A 22,038-nucleotide genomic window follows, 5' to 3' on the forward strand; every position below is an offset into this window, starting at 1 on the left:
ATTGAACTTAATGCCTTAATTTAAAAAATTTGGAAAAATCCAACCTTTAAGGACACCAATTTTCTTTGTGAATGAATAATGTATCGTAAATAAATAAATGTTCTTCCTTAAAATACATGGTGCATAAGTGAGTACACCCCTATGTTAAATTCCCATAGAGGCAGGCAGATTTTTATTTTTAAGTATTTTTAAGTATTTTTTTTTAGGATACTATGCATCCTGATAAAGTTCCCTTGGCCTTTGGAATTAAAATAGCCCCACATCATCACATAGCCTTCACCATACCTAGAGATTGGCATGGTTTTATTTCAGTTAGCCTAAAAGCTAGTTTGATTTGCATTGAGAGATGATCTTATGGAAAGTACCCCATGCCAATCTCTAGGTATGGTGAAGGCTATGTGATGATGTGGGGCTATTTTAATTCCAAAGCCTTTATCAGGATGCATAGTATCCTAAAAAAAAATACTTAAAAATACTTAAAAATAAAAATCTGCCTGCCTCTATGGGAATTTAACATAGGGGTGTACTCACTTATGCACCATGTATTTTAAGGAAGAACATTTATTTATTTACGATACATTATTCATTCACAAAGAAAATTGGTGTCCTTAAAGGTTGGATTTTTCCTAATTTTTTAAATTAAGGCATTAAGTTCAATTTCCAAAATATGATTTTTTATTCCTCTTTTTAGTCAACTTTAGCATGGGTGTATTCACTTATGCATTGCACTGTATATATATATATATATATATATATATATATATATATATATATATATATATATATATATATATATATATATATATATATATATATATATATATATATATATATATATATATAAAGTATTGCTTGTTGTTTTTGTCTTGCATAGTTAGGATGCAATGTAGTTGCATCATCACAAGTACAGTATATATTAACTACTGCAAAAGTAAATCTAATTCAAACAATCTAGAAAAACTAGTAATCTAGTCAGCCATCCTGATCCACTTGAACCCTAACTGAACCCTTAAACTGATGACCCAAACTAATATGTTTAAGAAAGTTTTTTTTGTTGTTGTCTTGGTGTCTTTAATGTTGACAAATAGTGGTGAATCTAGCTAATGGTATAACTTTCAGGTGTTACCATGGTAATCAGGCTGTCATAAGGAAAGGATATTGAAACTTCTCTTAAGTCCTCTTATGCATGGTTTATGGTGTGTACAGTATGTGAACTGGTGAAGATGGTCTGCAATGCCAACGTTGTATGCATTAGCTTCACTTTGCAGCTCTGCAACTGCAACTAAACCAAAGCAAGTTTAAGATGCATCTCATTTCCTGCTGTGTCATACCATTGATATACACCATCATCCACACCTCAGTGCAGTTACTGTGGTATTAAAATGTGTTTTTCTCAGAGGCTCGTCCTCCCTAAACACAGAGAGAACACTGTTGTTTCCAGGCCAACACACCACCGGTTAAAAGTAATTCAATGCCTGTTGGATTGTGATAAGCATTCCAAGGAAACCCGTTCTGTTGAAATAGGAACCAGATTTATTGATTTAGTGCAGGTTTTCTGTGCATCTGTCACAGCTCTTAGCTATAGTTATCTAAGCTGAATCCTGTTCTATTCACTAGCACTATAAAGGTTGTTTTATTTGCTTTTCCTGCAGTTTTAGTGCTCATTTAATTTAACCCTGTAGTTAGGATAGTAATGCAGCACAAATACAGTAATTGTTACTTTATACAATAGATTGCTTTAAAGCAAGCAGCTCTACAGTATTAAATATAAAAAAAGTGTCATGCAGTCATGTTAAATACTTCAGAAAATAAAAACTGCTATACTGTGAACCTTTAAAACATCCATAAATACATCCATACATACATATGTAAGCCCGTCTAAATCGGTCCAATGGCGGTATCCGATATGGTGAAGGTCTCTGCGTGTATACTGCAGTATACTGTCTTTTCCGCATGGCAAAGTAATTTAGTTCCAATTAAACTTATCTGACTCTGTTTTATCACGACCTCAAATTTGATTAGGCTATTCTTTTCAACTCTTTACTTATATTTTACCCGTTCATATTAGGAAGCAATGTCACTTTGAGGTCCTCACGCCTTGTTTAACGCGGGTCTCACGATCACAAACTCGCCAGCTTCGGTCACTAGACAGAGGTAATATACCTGAGATGGTCGCATTCATGCTTACACAATCAAAGATACTTTTTTATAGCCCCCGTGGTTTTTGTATACACTTGGATTTAAAGTAACGCTTAAATTGGCTAGGCTTGAAAACGCTTGCAAATGATAAACTTTTGTGACCATGCAGCACTGGTCCGATCGGGTTCATTCAACTGTGCGAAACGTCTTTCAAGCTGAAAGGCGCCACTGCATCAACCATGTTCAGCACAGAATGAATGACAGGATCCCCGCTGAAACAATGCGCTAGGTAAATAAGAGGATGGCATCTAGTGGAGAAGACTAGTAATAAGATTAACATCAATCAGATATTATGTACAATGTTTGCGGAAATGCATAGGGAAATAAGATTGATTCTTGGCTTTTGAGAATCTATATCGAATCGACCACATTTTAAAAAACGATTAATCGAAAAATATTTTTTCCGGCCGAACCCTAGTGTGTACGCACACACTTTTTTGGGATGGGGACCTAGTAACATTGCTGGGATCAGTCCCGGAACGTGCCCTGTGTGAACAGAAGGCAGGACAAATGCCGTAATGGGTGTGTCGTAGTGATGGCGCTGAAGCTGAGATAGTTTGCCAGCTTAGTGAACGTACCGGTACGAGAGGTGCTAGTTTATGATTGGATCCGAAAAAAAAAAGCACAAGTGTGGTTTTTTTCAGGTCATAAGCAAAAGACGCTGCGAAGACATTATACGTCACATCCTGACGTCATGTGTCTTACCGGGATTGTGTGTGAATGCCCGCAAAGATTCCAGAAAATCATTGGCAGTGTGAATGAGCCAAAAACAAACATTCCTGGGAATTTTTTTCCACGGGACACATTATCAGTGTATTTTCGTGAATCTCTGTGTGAAAGGGGCTCATGTTATCTGTACCCAGACCCTATTTATTTGTCAGCAAAGATCTGATGGATGATGTGTTTTGACAGCTATGGCTTTTGCTAAAACTATAGATCATACTTCCATAATTCCAGATTAAAAAAGTTCACCTTTCTACTGCATAGCAAAGCTTTTTTCTTTTTAAAGCCCATTTTGCCACTGACAAATTACCCCTATAACCTACCAGTTTGACCTTAACCAAAATATTTTTTGTGCATTCATGTTATTAAAGATTGTATAAGTGTTCATTTAACAATTTTGTGTACATGTCATTTACTTTTCAAAAAATGCATTAGTTTTATATCAGCCATTGTTCACCCGGTTTGATTAATATTATCAGAATCGACCATTGAAAAACCCGTATTGGTCAAGCACTATTTATCATAGTACATTTCTGAAATATCAAGCTTGCCTGTCAACAGCAAAAATACATGCTAGAAGTTTTTTTGTACATCTTTAAACAGATCTTCAGCAGTGTTATCTCTGTGGACCTTTGTAGTAGGTTTGAAGTACACTGTCTGTGTGCATGTACCTTGTGATACTTGAACCAATGCAATCAATGCAGTTTTACCTGAGAGGCACATCTGATGGCTCACTGGTCTGTCTGTTTGCTTGATGATTTCCCATCAAAAGGTCTGCTTTGCAGAGCACGTATAATGAGGGTGAATCTTTTCATACTCATACGGTTAAATGACAACAGTGATTTCTATAGTCGTGCTATGACCATGAGACTTTAGAGCATGCTTAGCATGTGTTTCAGCTGATAATATCTTTTAGAAACATTCTTGAGAAGCCAATGTTTACACCAATGTTATCTTTTACAAAGACTTCTGCATTTGTATAGTAACAATTAGTCTTTAAAGGAGACCTATTATCCCCCTTTTTACAAGATGTAATATAAGTCACAGGTGTCCCCAGAATGCGTCTGTGAAGTTCCAGCTCAAAATACCCCACAGATAATTTATTATACCATGTTGTAAATGTAAACATTTTTGAGTGGAAGGAAAAACATGTTTTCGTACATGGATCTTTAAATGTAAATGAGCTACTGCTCCCCATCCTGCTTTCCAGAAGAGGGCAGAGCCTGTACAGCTCTGTATAAAAAAAAAGTGATTTAGATTTTGATCTTTTCTTTTATAACTCTCATTAGCAAGTGGTCAGAGCTCATAACCTGCACACATTGATGCTAAAATAGCAATTTCCCATGATTCAAAGTGAAGAATGAAGTTTGAATTGCACAGTTTGGTGTTAGGGATCAGGGGGTGCACATAACAAACATATAGTATAGTATAGTATAAGGGTCATTGACAAATAAAGCTTCAAAAGTTGTATTAAAAAAATCTTGTGTTTCAAGTTTCAAGTGTCAAGGGGTCATGAACTGGATTTTTTTCTTTTATAATGTTTTCTGAGGTCCACTTATAATTTTATCAAGATTTTTAGAAGTAATTTAACTTAGAAAGTCAAAAACAGGATAGAAAATATCTTATTACTTCTCTTTCGAACACTCAGTTTTGATAGTCGTGATTCAAGACTTGAAAGTAAACACCCACTGCTATGATAGGTAGCACAGCAGTGATGGGAATAATGGCGTTAAAAATAAACTGCGTTACTAACGGCATTATTTTTTTAGTAACGAGTAGGCTAATCAAACGAATTACCGTTTCTCCATTACAACGCTGTTACCGTTACTGACAATAAAATGCGGCGTTACTATAATTGAGCTCACTGAAACGGTTTTCATCCGAGTAGGCTCTCTCTCAGCCATAGGACCTGCAAAGTTTTTTTTCTCTTGTGTGTGTGTTTGAGGCGCCGGACTGGACAAAAGCAAAGCGAACGCAGCGAGCGCGCAAGAGAGACTGAGTGTGTCCGAAAGCTCGCTCGACAGTGTGCGAGAGAGACAGAGTGTGTCCGAGCATTATATAGTTTGTTTTATAAATAAATAACACATTTCAACATTAGAATTATCTCTGTAGCCTATTGGTATCATCTGCAATGTTTTACTTAGTTTACATGGTTATAAAAATAAAACCTAAAAATAACCTGCTGGGAACATTCCCAGAAAACATCTTTGTTTGACCGGTTGTGAACAGCAAACTGTGCGCAGCAAACACGCCTAGAATTTGGCTTGGTTATAAAAATGAAACCCACAAATATTTTATTATTATTATTTATTTTTGGTAAATTGTTCAATATTATATTGAGAGCAGAGCACTTCTTGTTAAACTGTTTACTTTTGTGAGGAAGAAAATACTTCAAGTAGGCTACAGTATGTCTACCAGTTGTGAAGTTGTGTGACAGTTTTATTATTTTAATTTGCACTACAAAGAGTGTATGTATATATTTTTTATTATTATTTATATATATTTTTTTTGTACATTTCTTAAGAAGCATAATTTACTTTTAGACTTATTTGTTGGCCATTTGTGGTCTGTGCAATAATTATTAAAAGTTCTAAACCATCTATTGTGTTTTATTGTTCCACTATAGTAATGATACTATTTACAATAATATATTGAATTTAATAGGTGTCTCTGACATTGTCCCACAGCAACATTAAAATAGTGTAGATTAGTGTGCAATGTTTTATAATAATAATTTATTCTATTTAGTGTCCATTTTATTCATTTGACATATTTAATATTGGGGCATCAAAGTTTTTTTCGACTTATTTGATTTAAAAAAAAAAAGTAACTCAATAGTTTCTTTCCCCTGTAATTAGTTACTTTTATTATGATGTAATTCAGTTACTAACTATTTGTGAGAAGTAACTAGTAACTATAACTAATTACTTTACATGCCCAACACTATTACATGTGTGGAATTGGTTTGAAAACGTCCTATGTTGAAAAATATCTTGTTACATATAGTTGAAACTAGAGGTCGACCGATAGTGGATTTTACCGATAACGATAACTAGGTTGGGCCATGCTGGCCGATAACTGATTAATCAACTAATACTTTTTAAAATAGATACTGAATGAAAACAAATATAACACATGAAATAGTGCTGAAGTTTATTACATTTAAAAAAAAAATGTACTGTACTTTTTAAATAAAATTTTTTTTAACATAGTATACCTTGATCATTCACGTTACTTCATAGTGCATTAATGTTAAGAGATACATTTTAAGAGATTTAAAATGTAAAAATGTATTAGTAAATGTTGAAATTAACAATGAACAATACTGTTATTATCCTTATAGTTATAAAAAAATGGACTCTTATTGTAGTGTTACCATTTCATATAAATCCAAAAAGTCTTGCTTAAAGATGACCATCTTTAAATATATTTTCACAGCGTTCCCCTCTTCATCAGTCTCACTTCTGTCTCGAACCAGGTGAAATGGAGAAGTGCTGGACATTTCTGCAAGGCTTGCATCCTGTGTGCTCTAAACAGATGAATTTAACAAAACGCATTGTCTCCCTGTTACCCTGGCATTAGTCTATCAGAGCAGAATTGTTGTTAAAGGGATAGTTCACCCAAAAATGAAAATTCTGTTATCATTTACTCACCCTCGTGTCATTTCAGACCTGTATGTCGGTTGTCATGATATTTCACTATGTAAGTTGAGGCCATTTGGCCCTCAAAAGTATAGTTAAACAAGTACACACACACACACACACACACACACACATTTTTTTAAAGACATTTTAATGACAAGGACTCAGGAAATGTCCTCATAAACCGAGTTTGAAGGGCGTGAAGTGTGGTTAGCATTTCCATTGTATGCATCTGTTAGTCGAGTTGTCACCCATGAACTGTTTAGATGATTAGTAAGGTCAACACATTTTTTTTTTTAGTAGGGGTGCTTTAATTAGCAAAAAACAAACATTTTTTATGAATTACATTTTTTAATTATATAATATTTCCTGAGTTGCACTTATAATTTAGATACAAATGGCCATTTTTTTACCTTGATATCACCAGTCATCCATCACCACACCTGCTGCTGATCATCACCTCATTTAAACACACACACATAAACCCTCACATTGCCTACTACACTCAGTCTCGTTTTGCACTACCCTGTTTGAACTTACCTGACTAATTACCTTTGATACTTACCTGTGGATCATCCTGTTTTCAAGCCATATTCTGTCTTCATTGTTTCCTGTTGTACCTGCCTGCACCTGCATCAGAAAAGGACTATTGTTATTCAAGAATAAACACCTGGTTTGGAAATTTGTTCCCAATTTTGTCCTCATTCATTGTCCAGACATTCACTAGTTGAAAATAGGGATGGCGAAAACTAAAAATTTTCTTGACCGACCACCGAGCCTCATTAGCCGGTTGAAACCGGTTAACCGATTAGTTTAAATTATGCTAGTAGGGCTGTGCGCATGAGCAATAGTCACATCACATGCGATGTGAAGGGTAGTAGCACCCATGGTGTATTAAGAGAATGATGATTTCGTACAAAAAAGAAAGTCAAAATCAGCTATTTGGGACTATTTCGTCTACAAAAAGGAGGATGTTGACCAAAAAGAGGTACTTTGACTGGAGTGTTATAAAGTTGTGGATGGTTGTCTTTTTTAAAAAGTCTTTTGTCTTTTATTTTTCGTGTTCGGATTTATGAGGAAAAAAATATTTTACGTGACAGTTCTCCATTACGGACGCGACCGATATAAGCGGCACTAAAAGACTGCTTTAAAACTTTCACAGAGACCTCAAACAGAAAGCACAAAGCCTTTCTTTAAAACGAATTTCGTTTTGTATTAATTGTATCTTAATTTTAATCAGTGTTTCATTATCCAATTTTCTGGATTTAATAAATAAAAAGTAAATATAGCAGATAGATATCACGACACGGAGGCGCCAGCGCCTGAACTGGAGCTAACGTTAAGCTATCATCCATGAACCGAAACTCAACGTATAATATAGCTTACTCTCGCCTCACACACCTAAAAAAATAGAAATATATCTATTATCTACAGAAATCTCTACTTTTAAACAGAACCATTCAAAACAAAATAAAACGATTTAATCCGTATGAAATGTGTATTTCTCTCCGGCGCGTTCACTACTGCGAAGATCGCGAGTCAGACTTCATCTTTGCAGCCGACACAGAAAACACTTGTTTATTAATAGACAATTAAAATGTCTCATTGCAATATTTTACATTTACATTACTTTTGCTGGTTCTTTGTGACAGCTTTTAGGTGCCGTTTACATGAACGCGTCACTGCATCAGCACCGAAAACAGAGAGAGAGAGAGTTTTTTTTTTACTTATTTTGAGGAAATAATGAACAAACAAACATCTGTTAAGAGCGCCGCAAAGTTGGATTGCGTAGAACGTTCACCGAATTCTGACAGAAATATGTTCTAATTTTGGAATAAAATATTAAGTGACCTTTTTTTGAAATTATTAATATCATGGAATGGTAATTATTGACTTTAGTAGGCCTATATTGATCATGGCTCGCAATATCGCAATATATAGGCTATCGTTGGGAAAAAAATATCGCAATGTAATTATTCCCCAATATCGTAATATTTTCCTAATATTGTGCAATATCGTGCCTGCAATTTCGCAACTCTGTCGCAACTCTCTGCCGCTCTGCCTCCCGCTTTGGCTACCTTTCTCACCCGAAGCTTGCGGGTGTCGCGTTTTCAGGTGATACATCATAGATGATGTGTTACTACTGTATTTAAGCACTGTATCACACAAGTTGCAACTTACATCTGTGTCATTCTTTTTGGTGAAATGGTCTCACACACTTATTTGCACGCTTCATCCTGTCGTCTGCCCTGGCTCTAACCTCGAGTGTTTTAGCCTGTTGCCTTTACTTTTCGCAAACCTTGTGAGCGCGTGAACCCAAACGCTGTGACCTCGCGCCAAATGTTTTTATTGGTTTATTAAGTACCAACAGGCGAGTTATGAAAAATTGAGTGTGAGGGATTTGTTCACTTCACACAAAAAGATATTGGAATGAGATGGCTAACTGTAATAGCGTTTAGTCCACTGTCTATAATAGCCTAATTTAGAGATCACTTTTTTTTTAACCGACTACCGACAATTTTGACCGGTTAACGTTAAAACGGTCAACCATCGGTCAAACGGTCATCGGTTAACATCCCTAGTTGAAAATAAACAGCCACTTTCCTAACAATAACATTTAGGAAATTTAGGATAATTTAGGATAATTTGGCAGCTATAGTAATTTTAGTCAAGTAATCCTGTTGTAGTTGTTCTTCTGTCTGTTTTTATCTAACGCAATAGTGGGCGTGTCAAAAAGACAATGATGAAGTTGGTATTGATCTGTGTCTGTGCAGGCAGTCTTCTGCTGATGTATTCATCTCTAGCCGCGTTTCCATTACCCTTCAAATTGCACAAATTAAAATTGCGAATTGAAAATACGCCCAATGGAAACATCAATTTAGCAAAAACTCCCATTTACTCCAAAAAAGTTTTTACGCTCACATGAGGTGGTTTTTCAGGCAAATCGAAAAAGAAATATTTAGCAAAACTGCATTGGAAACAGTTTTTGCGCATTTACAAGGCACATGACGTAGATGACGCGGTATGTTTGGCCATAATACGAGACGGACTTCTTTATTAAATTCATAAAAGACAAAAAGAATTAGGAATACTGGATTCTAAACCTCAAAGAAATGCCACAATCAAGACCTCGAAGCAGATATGAGGGAGGAACATCCAGAAACACCAGCTGCTCCAAGTATAAGGGTCTTTCCTTACCATTAATGGTTGGATAACACACATACATCTCCTTCGATTAATAATAATGGCCAGTGCAGTGGCTGGGATATAGCCTACATACACCTACCAACATCCGTCGCCATGATTTTTGGAATGACTTATCGCGAGAGGAAAAAATGACGTTTTAGTCACATAACATCGGTTAATCATGGAAACGCGTCATTTTGCAATAGTTTTTTGTCGTCATTTAGAGAGAAAAAAAAATCGCAAACGTTTTGCACAAATCTGTAATGGAAACGCGCCTACTGTTACGCATAATAAACCCGGAAGTAGAAAACAAGTCATTTCGGCAGCTTGGTTTCAATAAAAGCTGTTTTGTTCTATGTCAAAAGATCAGGGGAAATTAGATTTTTCAGTTCATTACCTCTTTAAAAACCCCAATGGAATCATTTCATCTTAAATCTTTAATCTTTAAATTTTCTCCATGTAGAGCAGCGCCACTTTGGATGACTTCAGCAGTTGTGTCATTATTTATGTTTTTGAGCATCTTGCAATTGAGTGTTGCATTTTATTCAAGTCAACTTAAAAAACGCTTTTAAGACCCATGTGTTCTGTTCCATTTAACCATTTTATCCCCAAAACACAATTTTATGACATGATAAAACTTAAAAGCCAAGTACAAGCCATTACCATTCAAAATGAACGTATAGAATCCAAATATCTGTATTTATGCTCTTTTCTTTTCAGGCTCAGATTATGTGGGTATAAATAACAGGAATAGTAACATTCATTTCAATTTTTTTTCCCCATTGCCAAATATAGTGATACTAATGGACTTTTATACATGATTGATTGGACACATTTACATTTGCAAATTATAATGCTGAAATTGTTCTGTTAGGGTGTGGGTTTATTTATAGCTGTATGTAAGAACTATAGAATTTTAGAAAATGTCCCAATTCAGCTAAGTAAATGTGTGCTTAGTGAAGTTTTTTGTCATATTTTGTTCACCAGCACCGCAATCCTAATGATGTTTTTGCACTGAGATTCTGCAGAGAATAAATCTTCTAAACAGGAAGAGGGTGGTGTGTGTTTTAGGGACATTATTTACAGTGTCTGCAGGCAGGCAAAGCCCACCATCATATCCGCTTGATTTAGAAAACCTGTACTGATACTGTAAACTCTTTGAAAAAAAAAAAAAAAAAAAAGATTCTCTCAACCTGCCTAATCTGACATTATGAGCAGTTGATATTTATATTCTGTTAGTTATGAATATTGTAACCACTGAAGTTATAGCTGCCCTCATGAACATGGAAAGATTTGATCTTTATGAATGCTGTTTGTCTCTCTTTAAACAACTTTTCAAGGAGATATGAGATTGTATGTGAGGGATTGGAATGCTGACAGTGCTGTTTGTTTACAGTTACTGTATGGTTGTGTGTTTGCTTGAGTGTTAGTTTGTACTCATCAAACTCATTCAAAGTGACGCATATATTGAGGAATAAAATCAATTACTAAATTGCGAATTTTAATATTTAATTTGCATGATAAATTTGACATAATACACAACACTGTTAATCTAATGGGAATGGTAAAGGGGATGGTGATTTTACAGAGGGGATGCTTTTTGTCATTATTTTCCAACAAGGGGGATGCAATCCCCCACATCCCCCCCTTCAAATCGAGCCCTGAGTATAACTGTGAAATGAACATCAATGTCCAATACACAAATATCAATGTTCAGGCCAACTGCCAACCTTATTTTATATATCTGGGACTATATTTGCTGCTGGAGGGATGCCACATAATGAATTTACTTTATAAACTTGAATGGTTACACTTTATTTTAAGGTGTCATTGCTATAGTGTAATTATATATTTAAGTACTCAGTACTATTAAGCAACTACGTGTACTTACTATAGGGTTAGGGTAGGATTAGGATTTGGTTGAGGGTTAGTTGCATGTAATTATAATTAGGGCCCAAGCACCGATGGTGTGAGGACCCTATTGGAATTGCTCTGTTTATTTACTGTTATTACTATGGTAATTAATTACATGTAACATATAACAAGGACACTGTATATATAATATTATATTATACTGTTACATACAGCCTACCGGGCTATGCAACAGAGAGGGGAGACCACGCGGATTATTTGATTTCAAAAATATATTTATTAAAGATAAAGAATGAGCAACGTAAAATAAATAAAGTCAGTGTAATTGTTAAACTTAAGAAACGAAAACGTATGCCATCAGGGTATGTGAAGTGTCATGCAAAAGGAAACAAAATCAACAAAACGGTGCAGGAGAGAAGGAGAAGCGGCGGCCCCTTTCAACCCGGTCTGGAGAGCTTTTAACACCCAGGATACTGGAAACAAGCACACGCGGTCCTGGGGCAATCACCCGCAACACGCCACACCTGTGCTCTGCTCACCTATTAGGGGAGACATAACGAACAGGCAAACCGCAGAGGAGGAGGAGCTAACAGGTCCAAGACCGTAACACCCCCTCCCTTAAGACAGAGGCCCCTAAAAAGGCCTCTGCAAAAACCCCCACACAGCAAAATAAACAATTTTTAATTTTAAAAATCATTTCTATATCTAAAAGTGAGCACTTAACTTTGATTCCGAGATGTAGATAAACTGCATACATGGACTGGACAGAAAAACTCTTTGGTCCACAGGCCCCCCCCCAACCCCTCCACCAGCTCCAATCGCCCCTCCCCATTACCAGAACTCCAGCAAATCCCGGTACCTGGAAAGCTACATTTAAGGAGACTAGGCAAAAGAAGAGAGTGCAGAAACAGGAAGAGAGAGAAAGATGGGACAAGACAAAACATTCACTCCAGCCCACCCGGAGCACGGGACAAAGCGTCAGCCATAACATTGTCCACGCCCCGAATGTGCCGTATCTCTAAATTGTATGGCTGTAAAAATAAAGCCCAGCGCATAAGGCGCTGACTAGGACTCTTTAAAGAGTGGAGAAATGTCAATGGATTATGATCTGAGTAAACAGTGATAGGAACAGCACCCCCAGCTAAATATACATCAAACTGCTGTAGACCCCAAACTAACGCCAATGTTTCCTTCTCAATAGTTGAATAATTCAACTGATGACAATTAAACTTTCTTGAGAAGTAACATGTTGGCCTGTCCACCCCCTGCTCATCACTCTGCAGGAGCACCGCACCAGCCCCCACATGGCTTGCATCAACCTGCATCTGGAAAGGCTGATCTAAACGGGGTGCCATCAAAACTGGAGCCGAAGTCAACAACAACTTGACATTATCAAAAGCAGTCTGAGAGGTCACCGTCCATTCGAATTTCACTTTAGCTTTTAACAGGTTAGTCAAAGGGGCTACCACCGTAGAAAAGTTGGAACAAAAACTACGGTAATACCCTACCATCCCCAAAAAGCGCCGCAACTCGGTTTTGGTGGTAGGAACAGGAAACTTATCAATAGCCACCACTTTAGCATGGACCGGCTTCACTTGCCCCTGCCCTACGATCTTCCCCAAATATGCAACTGTAGCCTGGGCAAACTCGCACTTGGCCAAATTTACAGTGAGACGAGCGTCAACAAGCCTAGTAAAGAGAGCCCGAATACGGTCCAGATGTTCAGACCACTCCTCGCTATACACAACCACATCATCAAGGTACACAGCACATCCGTGCAAACCAGAAACGACACGGTTCATAAGTCGTTGAAATGCGGCTGGAGCATTTCGTAAACCGAAACTCATAACAGAGTAAGAATATAGTCCAGATGGTGTTATAAAAGCTGAAACTTCCTGAGCTCGAGATGACAAAGGGACTTGGTAATAACCTTTCAGCAAATCAAACTTACTCACAAACCTTGCGGATCCTACACGATCAACACAATCTTCAACTCTTGGAAGTGGAAAAGAATCCGATTTCGTGATGTTATTCAATTTACGATAGTCGGTACAGAATCTATGTGTACCATCAGGTTTACTAACCAATATACAGGGTGAAGCCCAACTCGAATAGGAAGGCTTTGCCAACCCATTATCCAACAGGTACTTCACCTCTGCCTCTAGATGTCGCTGTTTGTCTTGTGACACCCGATAGAACCGCTGTCTTATTGGTTCTGCGTCACCAACATCAATATCATGCTCAATTAAATGAGTACATGACGGTGTATCTGAAAATAAAGAAGGAAAATCAGACAACAAAGATGACAGTTCTGATGCACGTTCCTCTGGCAAATGTCCAAAAAGTGTATTCAACTCCGCCAATTTTTCAGAGTTCCTCAGACGAGGTTTCAACACACCATCATCAGGACCTACCATATCCTCACCACTACGTGCTGCCACCATGTAGGGAGTCTCAAAGGCCCTATTAGCCTCAACCGCTGCGGCTAAAGAAACGGGCATAACCAGGTCACTAGACTCTGCTGTCCCAGAGACCGAAGACCTGCTATAATAGGACTTCAACAGATTTATGTGACAGAGCTGAGTGGAACGCCTACGATTTGGTGTGAAGAGTAAATAATTCAAGTCTGACACCTGTCGAACAACCCTATAAGGACCTGTATATTTTGCAAGGAAAGGAGAGTTTGCTATTGGCAACAAGGCCAAAACCTGATCACCAGGACTGAAGACCCTTGGCTCAGCTCGACGGTCATACCAACTCTTCATTCTCTGTTGGGCTTTAGTCAGGTTGTCCGTCGCCATCTCACAGGCTAAAAGCAGCCTACGCCGAAAACCATTTACGTAGTCCAACAAATTGACAGGAGACTCAAGACTCTTCAGCTCCCCCTGTAAGACTGCTAAAGGCCCACGAACTCTATGGCCAAATACCAAATCATTAGGCGAGAAACCCGTACTCTCCTGGGTAACCTCTCGTGCTGCCAACATTAACCATGGGAGCCCTTCTTCCCAGTCTCTGTTAAGCTCAACACAATAACCTCTGAGAAGTGATTTCAGTGTCTGATGAAAACGCTCCAGAACCCCTTGGCTCTGGGCGTGATAAGCACTACTACGTTGATGTTTCACCCGCAACTGCTCGAGCACTTCTTTGAACATGCGTGACGTAAAGTTAGAGCCTCTGTCACTCTGTATAATATGAGGGATACCGAAAATAGAGATAAACTGTGAAAGGGCTTTCACCACAGATCTAGTTGTTATTGTACGCAAAGCATAGGCAGCAGGATATCGGGTAGACTGACACATCACCGTCAGCAGGTAAACACACCCTGACTTAGATGGAGGCAATGGTCCCACACAATCAATTAACAGATGTTCAAATGGTTTTCCTACAGCTGGAATAGGGTAGAGTGGAGCTGGCTTTAACACCTGATTAGGCTTCCCTGTTAACTGGCATACATGACACGTCTTAATGAAGGATGCCACATCCTTCTTTAGGCGAGGCCAATAGAAGTACTGCATAAGACGGTCATAGGTTTTTCTTACCCCCAAGTGCCCAGCTACCTCCCCATGAGCTGTCTGTAGAACCAAATCTCTAAACTTAACTGGTACTATCACCTGAAACACTGGATCCTCAACCCCTTCGTCAGTGTGAGAAGACCACTTCCGAATCAACAACCCATCCTGAACAAAATATCCCCTCACTGCATTGCGCAACTCCTCAGGTGGTAACACCCCAACGAACAGATCTTTTAATGTCACATCCTCCTTTTGAGCTGCAACAAAATCACTATGAGAGAGAGAAGGTAAATTAGGCACAATAACAGACTTAAACTCTCTAGTCTGAGAAACATCTTCATTAGAGGCACGGCTCATAGCCCGTGTCACAGCACAAGCTGTAAAGACAGACAAATTCTGACCACGAACGTCACTGTCATCTGCAATAGAGGGAACATTCTTAACAATTACAGGGGGCGGTATATCACGCCAGACACGCTCTCCAGCCAGATTGTTACCCAAAAGAAGATGGACGCCCTCTATTGGTAAGGAAGGGCGGACTGCTATCTTTACTTCCCCCTGTACTAAATCAGACCGCAGATTAACTCTGTGCAAAGGAACAGAAACAACCTGCAACCCAATCCCCCGGACTAAAACATTGTTCCCAGTACTCGAGTCAGCAGAAAAAGGCAAAACAGACTCCAGGATAAAAGATTCCGATGCCCCTGTATCCCTAAGTATTTTAACTGGCACCTGGATGGAACTACCCACCAGTGAAACAAGACCATCAGTAACGAAAGGAAAGTAACCACTTCCACCCGCTATAACTGAATCAGCCCTACCATTTCTCTCACTAACTTCAACAGAACTCAGGCCCAATGGCTGAGGTGAAATCACAACGCCTTCAGTTTTAACCTCAGTCTCACCCACCAAAACTTTAGCAGGTATTGACTCAGATACAGCAAGTGTGACCCCCCTAACAACCTCAGTACCCCTTCTCTGACTTTTCCCCTTTAAAACAGGACAGTCTTTCTTCCAATGCCCCTTTTCCAAGCAGTATCGACACACATCAGCATCATTCTTAGCCTGACTAGCAGGTGTAAACGCAGAAAACCTAGAATCTCTGCGAAAACTCACAGCACCTCTGTGTGACTGACTAGAGTGTGAATCTATTCTACTCTGAGTAGGTGACTCAAATGAACCCAACGAAGACCCCAAAACTCTATTGAAACGTCCAAAACGTTGTTCCTGATAACCCTTACCTGTATTGTTTTCTTTAAAACTATACTTATGTGTCAAAGCAAAATCATCAGCCATGACTGCGGCTTCTGCGGCGGTTTTCATCTTATGCTCAAATACATAGGTAGCAACACGCTCAGGAAGAATATTTCTGAACTGTTCTAAAACAATCAGATTAGACAAATCTTCAAAAGTAGTGACTCCCACCGCAGAGCACCAACGATTAAAGTGGCTGTACAATTCCCTCGCTACCTCTGTATACGTCTGTTTATCTCCCTTTCTCCAGCTGCGAAACCGCAAACGATAAGCTTCAGGAACTAATTCATAAATTTTAAGCACTGCCTCTTTTACTTTGACATATTTTTTTCTATCTGGCACAGGCAACGCAATAAACGCTTCTTGTGCTCTACCTACAAGAACACTTTGGAGTAACAACGTTCTTTCCGAGTCAGACCAGCCACGGTCATCAGCCACACTCTCAAATAAAGAAAAGAATATATCTGGATCTCTCTCATTGAATTTCGGCAGCAACCTAACCATGTTAGATATATCAGGGGACCGCACAGACCCCCTAGGAGAAGTACCCTCATCCCCATCAACTGGAAGCCTACCTTCAGCGCTCAGTCTCAGCCGTTCTAAAGCCACCTCACGTTCACTTTTTATTCTTTCCATCTCTAATTGACGCTCTGCCTCACGTTGAGCTGCTCTCTCTTGACGTTCTGCCTCTCTCTCTTTCTGCTCTGCCTCACGTTGAGCTTCTCTTTCTTTCTGCTCTGCCTCACGTTGAGCTTCTCTTTCTCTCTGTTGCATTTCTATCAACGCCTTTTGTTGCTCAAACGTAAGTGACATTTTAGAAAACTCTGTCGAAAGAGGTGTCGACGTTGCTTCTCCGAACTCTAACTCCTCCATAATTAGAGATGCAGGTGACGAAAGAATATTCCTAACGACCAATTCCGCCTGAACTGACACTCTGATCTGAGTTAATTTCGCTGTTCTGGGTAAACCCAGGTCAAAGTTATAATGTTCACAAACTTGACGCAACTGATCCTTTGTCAAATTATTCAGAACCTCCACAGATGGAGCTAAAAAAAAATCCTCCAAACTAACCATAAAATTTTTAACTAATCCTACAGCATACAATTCTTACAGATTCTAAAGAAAAACAAGCTCACCTTTTCAAATGTAAGCGTGGCCACAACACTGCGCATCAAGACGAGACAAAACGGAGCTGCCCTATAAAAAGGAAGAAAGGAAAAAAAAACAGCGATCCTCTTCATGCATCTCCCAAGGACAGAGATCTTTAATACACAATATCAGCGGTGCCTTAACTCCCCCGACAAAATGTCGTTAAAGCAGGCATCCACGACGGTGCCCTCTGCCCAGGATAGCACAAAAATAACAAACTAAAATAACAAACAAAAATAAAAAAAACTTGACGGGCACTCGCAACACTCCGATAATTTTATCGAATACTTTATCAATAGACTCAATATTGAACGCGCAGTGCAGACCCACACTTACCAAACAATAGCTCACCGCAAATTCTTCAACCTGGCTTACGCCACTTTGAAACAGCTCAGGCACAAATTTAACAAAATATTCTCCTCCTCTCCGCACCAATAACGAAAAATAATTAAATAACTTAATACGCAATTAATTTTCAAACTAATCCACATGCGTCTTCCCAATGATTCAAAACAAAAACGTTCAACTCAATGAACTAACAAAAAACGCTTTCCAAATCAAACGAATGAAAACGGTCCTAAAATATATTAAACCTCTAACGACTAGGCTATTCAAAACCTAGTTATAAGCATCAACAAATATATATTTACCGATGTTATTCCAAATCCTTATTTTGACGAACCCCCTCAGTCTGTTTATCGTTTCAGATCCCGAACGTTCAAATCCCTTGACGAGCCACCAATCTGTTACATACAGCCTACCGGGCTATGCAACAGAGAGGGGAGACCACGCGGATTATTTGATTTCAAAAATATATTTATTAAAGATAAAGAATGAGCAACGTAAAATAAATAAAGTCAGTGTAATTGTTAAACTTAAGAAACGAAAACGTATGCCATCAGGGTATGTGAAGTGTCATGCAAAAGGAAACAAAATCAACAAAACGGTGCAGGAGAGAAGGAGAAGCGGCGGCCCCTTTCAACCCGGTCTGGAGAGCTTTTAACACCCAGGATACTGGAAACAAGCACACGCGGTCCTGGGGCAATCACCCGCAACACGCCACACCTGTGCTCTGCTCACCTATTAGGGGAGACATAACGAACAGGCAAACCGCAGAGGAGGAGGAGCTAACAGGTCCAAGACCGTAACAATACTATATTTTATATAGCAGTAATGCACTCAAGGCCATGTTGCATTTTGATGGGTAATGTGTTTAGCCTTTAGCTTTGACTAGATTCACAGTTCAGCACATCTTTGAGTGTGCATTTTAGATATAGAAATAGAGCCACAGTGTTGTTTTTCAGATGTTTGGCCTAAGATTGGCTTTCTCATCGCTTGATAGGAGGAAGTATTACAAGAAGGACATAGTTCACCTTTAAATATTACCAGAATGCTAACACAGCGGCATCACTAGATGGCAGCAGAGTGTTTGTGTGGTCATTGTGCGGTCAGCAGGCTTTGAGTGCATCTGTATAAACTAATGGATTTTAGTTTGTCAGAGAACAGTGTTTGCCCCAGGCAAGGTATGATATTTTGGAAAAATACCAAGTGCTCGGATAGAGCTACCTTGCTCTCCATCTCTCTCTTTATCACTGTCTGTTACTTTCTCCTTAATAAAAATACACCTTGCATAGTGCAATTTACAAACAAAGGGTTTTTAACTAAACTGTTAGTGTGAAAGCACCCTTAGTCACACCAATTATATTCATGTTTGATCACAACACTGTGAGATGCTCTATGCACACAAACAGATATCCAACCACCGTATCCAGTAGCCAATCAGAGCACAATGCTGTGACCTCAATAGATCAAACTGATTTTTTTTTTTGTACTGAATGTGTGTCAGCACATCCACTCAGAAGGACGTGAGTCTTTGTCTCATTCTTCTGAATGAGAAGCCTCCTGAACTGATCTAGGAACAGCTCTCCTTTCCCACCTGCAGACTGAAGCCTGTCAACATAGCAAATGCACTGTAAAATAAATCCAGTATTTAATTAGACAGTCAAAACATGTCTAGATTACTAGCCCACAATGTGTCGTCAGCATATACATTACTTATTTAATGGTTTTGAAGTCAGGAAATGAGAGGCAATTTCTGAGCTCTGTTTACAATATAGTGATAGAAAGAGAGAGAAATATATTCAAATAGAAAAAAGTTATTTTAAATTGTCATAATATTTAACAATATTACTGTTTTAAAAAAATATATTTTTAATCAAATAAATGCAGCCTTGGTTAACGTAAGATACTTTTGAACGGCAGTGTATATGTTGATATGTTGTAATACAAATGCAAACGTTGCCTCAGTAATGCAAGAGTTTACAGACTAAATGAGATATAAATAGTGGCCGCGTTATGGGCCGTTCAGACAGCATGCGTTTTTCCATTCCACTGCGCTACTTTGGTGTATGACCGTTGCGCTCGCTTCTTGCATCTTTTGCAGCGTCTTGCGCTTGACACTGTGCTCTAAAAACATAGCCCTCAAGTTAAAAGAAGTTCAACTTTTAAAAAATGCTTCTCAGCCTTGCATTTCCCCCCCATTCCACTGCCCCTGTCTTCCGGTTTTCAAAGCAAAAACGCGTTCTGTGTGGATGGCTCCTTGAATGATCAGATATATTTTATTTTATTTTATAATAGCACAGTTAGCCAGCTATACAGAGAAACTAGTAGCCAGGCAAAACTCTGTCTCTCTCTCCCGGTGCAGACCTCGCTGAACCACGCCCCCCTCGCCACACTTACCGTTCTTATGGTGTGCTCACACCAAAAGCGAAGCGAAAATTCGCATGGCGTTACTCGCTTTTTAGATAACTCGCAGGATTTTTCTTGTTTTTCGTGTCACTCACGCCGTCACCAATAAAAACATTGCGCGATTAGGAGTGTCACGCACATCAACAACAACATTTCTTTCTGCCATTTTTTTCCATCATCAACCATGTTGGAAATAATTACTCTTGCTACACTGTACCTGTTGTGGAACTCCGAAACGCAGAGGTGTCTGGGTTAAATGCACCATCCAGAAGCGCACACAACTCCTGCGCCTGGAAGACAGCCATTTCCAGCACTACTTTAGGACTTATCAAAAAGCTTTTAACTGATTGGCTTGCATGACAATGCGTCATGCGAATTTTACGCTCGAGTTGAAATTTTCGAGTTGAAATCCGCCCGGCGCGAATTCGCGTCTATTCGTGTCTTTGCATTGACTTTGTATGTAATCTACTCGCGCAAATAATTAAATTTGCGTTTGGTGTGAACAGCATAAGTCAAAGGAAATACAGTTCTGAGAAGTGTACAGACCCCTATTCCATACCATACCATTTTTGTTTAAAAGATCTATGGGTGTCTCGTCAGTCATTGAGGCAGAGGGCGACCGACTTTCCCCAGTGTGTTACTGAACTACGAGATCCAGCTCCTTTCAGTGCTCATGACAGCAGTCTGAAGCTCTCAACACGGAGCAAGTTAATGGCTTTCTGACCACTCAGCAGAATCAAGAATCAAATTTTTATTGGCCATTTGTGATTCAACAGGAAGAGGACAAATGTTGCATATGTGTGTGCCCTGTGGTGTGTGTTTGATCTACTATCTGCATGCCGTCTATACACTCTGTGAAGTGGGTGTCTGTGTTTTGGTGTTTCACAGGGCCGTTACAATCACAGTGTGCATCACACAGTATTTAGGTTAGAGGTTAGTCAGTTAGTGACTCATTCTTAAAGGGACTGTTCTGCTGCCCCTTTCATCATTCTAAATTTTTACATTCAGTAAATGTACATTTCAGTACATCTTGATTATTAGATTTTTTTTTTCATCATTATGGCCGCACAATATTATGGTACCATATCAGTTATCGGACAATATTGGAAATGTTTTATTTTATCAGTATTGGCCAGTATCGATACTTAAATGTGCACATGGTCATTTCCTCCTTTTTATACATTTAGATTATCTTTACTGTCATCCAATGCTCAAAGTAAATTTTTATAAACACTAATATTTTAATAACTAGTGATGCACTGAAATATTGTTTTTGCCGAAACTGAAACTGAAATTAAAGGTGTTATTTAGACAACTGAATACTAATTCATAATTAATTAATTAGTTGAATACAAACATTTAAATGGGCAGACAAAATTATATTTTCTTTATTATTTTTTATTTAATAATAAAATGTAAAGATTTTGAAAGCTGGAACTTCAATAGTATCAATGCACAAAATGTATTGTGGTAGGCACGATACAAATAATATTTAGTGAAGTTTCGTTCACGGAGCATTGCCTAAAAGTTCGATCTTGGTATTTAAAGGGGCCATGGCATGGATTAAATATTTTTTTATTTTATGTTTTTATATGTTATATGTTTTATTTGTTTTATATGTTCACTTATAATGTTTATAAAGCTCATTTAAGGCTTGTCAGTAAATGGCCACTGTTATGATTGGCTAATGCCATTGAATAGAAAACGGAATCAACGCCCACTCATGTTTTGATAACATTATCCATCCAAGTTCG

General features: G+C 38.4%; 2 protein-coding genes across 2 annotated transcripts in view; one reads left to right on the forward strand and one right to left on the reverse strand.

Moving 5' to 3' along the window:
• The window catches only part of abr (ABR activator of RhoGEF and GTPase), a 331,053-nt gene that overhangs the window by 20,469 nt on the left and 288,546 nt on the right, over positions 1 to 22,038 (forward strand). The gene's annotated exons all lie outside the window — the stretch shown is intronic.
• On the reverse strand, positions 11,825 to 18,683 carry LOC311293000 (uncharacterized protein). The gene is made up of 2 exons (XM_084412864.1): positions 12,064 to 18,683; positions 11,825 to 11,845 (listed from the first exon to the last, which is right to left on the reverse strand). Exon 1 carries the CDS (start codon positions 17,459 to 17,461, stop codon positions 12,566 to 12,568), a length of 4,896 nt encoding a protein of 1,631 aa, XP_084268990.1. The 5' UTR covers positions 17,462 to 18,683; the 3' UTR covers positions 11,825 to 11,845; positions 12,064 to 12,565.

Source organism: Rutilus rutilus (genome assembly GCF_951802725.1).
Source record: "Rutilus rutilus genome assembly, chromosome: 7".
In the NCBI taxonomy this organism is placed as follows: Eukaryota; Metazoa; Chordata; class Actinopteri; order Cypriniformes; family Leuciscidae; genus Rutilus; species Rutilus rutilus.

Coding starts and splice junctions, on each gene's coding strand:
- LOC311293000 (XM_084412864.1), bottom strand. CDS start 17,461: ATGGTTAGTTTGGAGGATTTTTTTTTAGCTCCATCTGTGGAGGTTCTG.